Source organism: Melanaphis sacchari, unplaced genomic scaffold (assembly GCF_002803265.2).
Source record: "Melanaphis sacchari strain LSU unplaced genomic scaffold, SCAv2.0 Contig1207_pilon_pilon, whole genome shotgun sequence".
In the NCBI taxonomy this organism is placed as follows: domain Eukaryota; kingdom Metazoa; phylum Arthropoda; class Insecta; order Hemiptera; family Aphididae; genus Melanaphis; species Melanaphis sacchari.
The window spans coordinates 1-6,053 of record NW_020270471.1 but is presented as its reverse complement, the minus strand read 5'-3'; the positions used below and the strand labels follow the sequence as shown (position 1 = coordinate 6,053).

The 6,053-nt window shown below is 39.3% G+C and overlaps 1 protein-coding gene across 1 annotated transcript; it reads right to left on the bottom strand.

The window, feature by feature from the left end:
• Positions 1 to 252: 252 nt before the first annotated feature.
• LOC112590836 lies at positions 253 to 1,813 on the bottom strand. The gene is made up of 6 exons (XM_025334410.1): positions 1,798 to 1,813; positions 1,532 to 1,746; positions 1,319 to 1,451; positions 964 to 1,245; positions 533 to 890; positions 253 to 400 (listed from the first exon to the last, which is right to left on the bottom strand). Exons 1-6 carry the CDS (start codon positions 1,811 to 1,813, stop codon positions 253 to 255), a joined length of 1,152 nt encoding a protein of 383 aa, XP_025190195.1.
• Between the last annotated feature and the right edge of the window lie 4,240 nt (positions 1,814 to 6,053).

Here is a 6,053-nt window from a genome sequence, read left to right as displayed (position 1 = left end):
TGCTACTAACTGCAAATTACGTACTCATAAAAGGACGATAATTGATTTTAACAAGTCTTGACCATTCCTCATCATAATGCAGATAAGGAGGGATTTTTTGAACAATATTACCGCGATAGTGCTATAATGAATTTTAAGGATGTGGGAAGATAAGGTGAAGTTGTTTTCGTTAAATGTGATAATTTATAGCTTATTTAATAATAATAATAATAATAAATAATGATAATTTATTTATTTATTTAACATTTATAATTAATTTATAATTTTATAATGTCCGTGCGCAAGCGTATGCACATTGTCAGAGAGAACGTGACGCTTATCGTCCGATCGATTCAAGGCCAATTTCATCGTTTTAATAGTTTTAACTCGATGCTTGAACGATCGGATTGAGACGTTTTCCCTATACGCCGTGTATGGATCATATGCTTGTGTCGGTGGAGGTGGTGATGACGATGGAGGTAATGTCGCGTTTCGATGTATTTGTTCGATGACTTGTCGCCCACAATCTATTGCTATCAGCTTGGCTCTGTGCACGTTAAGATCCTCCTCATCTCCGGTTGTGTCGCCCTCGTCATCGTGTTCGAATAAGCAACGCTTGTGGTCCTCGAAAGTCAGGTGATTTCTGAGAACGTGAGCGCGAATTCCCTTGGCGCGGATTTCAACGGTGCGTTCGATGTCGTATGCGTATGATTTAGCACGAAGTGCTACAAACTCATACATGGTACGCCCCTTGGTCTCATCTTTGAACAGCCCGGGAATTCTCTTACGTGCCGACGAGAAGCACCTGTGATTCGTCGGTAAATTGGAGGTATCCATACGAGACAACAAGTTCGGTTTGTTCGCCAAATCGTCATAAAAATCCTCTGTCGTCACGTGATATAGCAGAGAATCTATAAAAATAATAATAATAATATTTAAATTAAGTTAATAGTTTTTATAATAATAATAATAATATATACGTACCAGTATCGGTGTACAACAAGCTGATTTTATCCCCGTAATGTCGTTTCATGACATTATAGTGATAATCGTACATCACCGTCTTGCTAAGCTCGAGTACTGAAAATCCGATATAAATAGGTTTACAGAAATCTATTACTTTATTATGCATAGAAACGGCTGCAAGATTTTCACTATAAGTAGTGCATAATTTAAAGGTCGGGCGATTAATAAGCTTTTGCATTCTGATTGGACATGATACCAACTCCATCTTAATACGCTTCCTCATAGACTCCATAGTTTTACCTGTATAATAATAATAATATTATATTTATATCTATATTGCAGTTAATAGTTATATATATATATATATATTTACCGAAGACGGAATTGACCATATCTTTAAAAAATTGTTCTTCGAACTTGTTTGTCGCCCGTTGTCGCATCTCTGTGTTGAGTGTGGTGTATGGTGCCAACCACGGGGATTGACGAAATTCCAGCACTCTATGCACCTGAAATGAATAAATAAGTAAATGGAAAACATAATCAGTATATTTATAATAATAATAATAATAATAATAATAATAATTACCTTATCGACGATCAGGCCGTTGGCAATGGCTTGTTTTAAATTTAAATAATGAACGACGTAACGTTCTTTATGCTCAAATGTAGCCAATAGTTTTTGAACAGAAGAATTTTTCGGTATGCCGGAGTGCGGTAGAAATGGCATATCATTGTGTACGTCGTGCAGATTTTGTGGATACGTGATATCCACTTCGTAGACCCGTCCCACGTCATCCGTCTCTGTTCATCCACTCGAGTTGAGCTAACGCTACGGCCGGATTTCCCGCGTACCACGAGAAACCGCCATACGGAATGTATCTGCTCATAGAATATCCGTAGAGATTATTCGCTAATTAAGAAAAAAAATTAATGCATATGATAGGACAAAAATTTATATTTATAAATACCATCTTGATAAGCTAACCACGTGGTCGGCTCATCGGGCTTGTACTCGGGTGACTTAGAATTGTTGGCTTTTGCATACCGCCCGCACGCCTGCACTAATCCACCTCGAATTCCAGACTCAAAAAATAATATTTCGTCATAGTTAGTGAGGAGTTCTAATTTTACCGACGTGAACTTTAGCATGCAGTCGAAACTGAAGCCCGGTGCCGTATAATAATACGCGGGATCCAGTTGGTACGTCGACATGCAAATATCACGGAAATTCTCGAACACATCGGCACTGATTAGCACGTCGACTTTCAGATATAAGTCGCTATAGTCACCGAGAGTGAGGCATCCGAAACGATTCCACACCTGGACCGCATGTCCGTAATCAACGTCGCTTATGTGCGTCTCGGTCAACGTGCTGTAAAACTCCTCCATGGGCGGCAACTCGGTCTCTAACAATTTGTCCCAGCTATCGGTGTAATCGTAGGGATACACACCTTTCCGTGTCACCAGCGGCATCTCCGCCGGGCTGAAAACTTTAGCGACTTCGCGGAACTTGTCGTAGTTTGCGGTCGTGAGATTCCGCGCCAAGTCGGCCAAACTCGACGCCATGAAACGACACGTATCGATGAACCTGACAGCGAACTCGTTATTCACATGTTTTGAGAATGAGATAAACTTTTCCTCGCTGTTAGCTATCACCGATATCGTGTTGGTATCATATCCCAATTCGGTGACAATGAAATGCGCGTCGTAATTCGATAAGTTGTGCATAAAACAGGGGACGAACTTGGGCGTCTGTAATTTAAGATTGCACGTGTTACATAGAGTTTTCAGAAAAAGACCTGACAAGTGGTCGTGGTGTGCGACTTTGACGTTGGAAACGGTAAATGTTTCCATGCACAAATCACACACGAGCTTGACTCTATGTACGCGTACATCTTCGGCGCTCATCGCGATCGGTACGTTAGTGGTCTTGAGTAATTTACATATCCTTTCTGCCATCTCGGTGACGGCCAGGACAAATTGTTTGGCAACATCGCACGAGGACTCGGATCCTCGGAAAACGATCGGAGTCCTCGGGATGCCGAACTGCTCGAGCAATTCCACTGGCACCCCGTCCGCAGCAACTACCATAAAGCCATAACTCATTGGTTGATGCGAGTGCAAAACGCTGGTGTTGGATCCGCCTAGCTGTGATGACGTTTTTACAATGAGTGCCTCGAAGTCCGCATACAAAACAAATGGCAGACGTTGCGTTTTGCACAGCGCATTAAACTCCAAGATCGCACCCTTCGCCGGCAACACGGGCAAGGCGGCTTTGTGCGTCCCGCATACGATGCGATGCTGTGCCAACGCCTCCGCACCGTATAATCTGTGCTTCAAAGGCTGCTCGTCGAAAGTGGTGAAACACTTTTTGCACACAAATATACGGTGCTCGCGATTATTTTTTTGTATGCTAGCGAGGCGCGAAAAATTGGCGATATATGTAAAATGATTTTTTCCCCCCGAGCCGGTGACTAATAGCAAATCGAAATGATTTGGGAGCTCGTTGTCGACTACTCGTAGAGGAAACGCCACCGATTTATTATTTTTCTTATTTTTCGCATAACTTTTCACGCCGTATACGTTTACGGACGTGCCGGGATTCGCTCGCTCGAATAATTTTATTTCCGACACGGGCGTAGGTATAGATAATGCGGAAAAGTCGTAGCGGTGCTCTTCGTTCCAATAATTCGCGCCGACTTTGCTGCTATTGATGTGTGCAACATGTTTCGCTAAAATCGCCCACTTGAAACATTGCAAATCAATATTTTGCGGGTTGATGACAGCTTTGCGGTTCGAAATACTCTCTGGTAGCGGTAAATATGACGAGCCGCCCATCGGCGTGTACTTGTACACGCCTAAGAGCAACCCGTCAATACATGATAAGGTGAAACCGCTACCTTTCCCCGCGTAAGCGTCCTCTTCGGCGAGAAGAGCGGTAAAATCGCGATCGACCGAGCGGGCGACGTCACTGCTCGCATACAATTCTCTCGCTGCCGTTTTAAAGGCACGGTTTTCGCCCGCATTGTCCACGTTAGGCACGACGTAGGTGGCCTCCAATTTGATATGATATTTAATTGGGTGGAGATGAACGCATTCGCGTAATTTGCGTATCAATTCCGGCTCTAACGAGTGAAGAAAAGCGCGATAACTCGCAGCATTTTCGACATTTTTCCTGTAATACCACACAATTAAACGTTCTAGCGACGATTCGATCTCGACAAAGCCGGACGTGTTTACCGATTGCATACGCGCCTTTTTGCGTTTAATATTTTTGCTACTATTCTCGGTGTATAGCTTGCATTGCTGTGACGATGACGATGACGGAGATCTAGCGGGGGCGGGTGTAGCGTCGAGCGTTGAGATGACCCTGGTGACGGTAGGTGTGCAGGTAGTCACTGGGAGCTGAGGTGGGGTAGACGCGGTTCGAGCCGCGCCGTCCAGTGAATGCGGGACATCTGGTTGGACGTGCGGTGTGGCGAGGGGTGGTGCCCATCTTATAACTGAGGCGCGACCTAACACGAATTATTATTATTATTAATATTAAGATATCACCATTTTTATTATTATTATTATTATTATTATTATAGATATTTAAAAGCGCAAAGAATATTTACCTATCACGCCGCCTATCTGCATAGCATTTCGGTATTCTATGGTATTTTGAGTAATTTCTATTTAGGAAAATTAATTCAATTAATAACCTATAGGGTTTAAGCGAATATTCAATGTACTTACTATGACAATTTTGAACATGGATGCCGAGCTTGTTTCTCCTAGTGAATGCTTTGAGGCAAATCCCACATGTATTCGTCAATCCATCGTGGGCTTTAGTGTGTCTGTTCAAATCGCGCTTATAAACGTACACTTTCTCACATTTCTCACAGTTGTACATTTTTATTTTTTTAAAAAAAAATAAAACACGTTCACAGTTTTTAAACTAAAGAGCGTACACGGTAACGTAACGAAATGCTGAGTTTAGCTGATCACTGACGAGCGATGACTGTCTGATTTGTAATAAATGCGCGGTGATGATTACTTCTTGATTATTCATAGGTATTATCTATAAGGAGAAGTAGGGAATTGTCACTGACGCAACAGATAGCATTCAGTACATTACGTAATAAAAATAATACAATTAAATTACTAATTTAATAACTAATAATTTATCTAATGGAATTAATAAATCATTTTATAGGTACCAATATTGTCAAAATATATCAGTTAAATATATTATTTTTAATATTGTTATACAAGTATAAATAATGGAATTCTTTTTAAATAGATGTATTATTTTTTTTTGATGATAGTAAATGAAACTGATTACCTAATCATAATATTAGATAAACATTATAATTATTGAATTTTTTTTAAGATTGTTATACATATTACATATATTATATATACCTAAACTTCTAAGCAATACATACACGAAAAAAACCCATACACGTAAAATTGTGTTATATGAATTTGAGGGAATAGATTTTGTCTATTGTGTTGTGTGTGGGCCAGATAAACAAATCTAATCTTAGTTTGATATTTTCATAATAATGTCCCCCAAGTAACATACAAATATTGAACAAATATTAAATCAATATTCATTTTTCAATGTTCAATATTGAAATAATATTTTGTATTTGTCAGATTTTCATTTGTATTACATTTGGTTTCCATTGAATGAACCAAAAAGAAATGTTATCTGTTTGGTAATTTTTAATATTAAATAAATGTTTTAATTATAATGTTTACTTAGGGCTGTTCGATTATTTCGATTAATCGATAATTGCGATTATTATTTTGTTTCATCGATTATTTTACAGTTTTTATAAAATACGATTAATCGCCAAATAATCGAAATTCGATTAATCAATTAATCAACATTCGATTATTCAATTAATCGAATTTCCGATTAATCATAAAATAATGTAATCATATTTTTAAATTTTTTGTATAATCAAATATTCAAGCCGTATCAATAATCGTTGTTGTAACGGTTTGAATGAAATTCTATTTTTAGCACTATGGAAATTTTGTATTCCATTTTGTGTATTTGCAGTGGCGTATTTACGGTGGGGGGGGGTCCAGGGGTACTGGACCCCCCCCCAGAA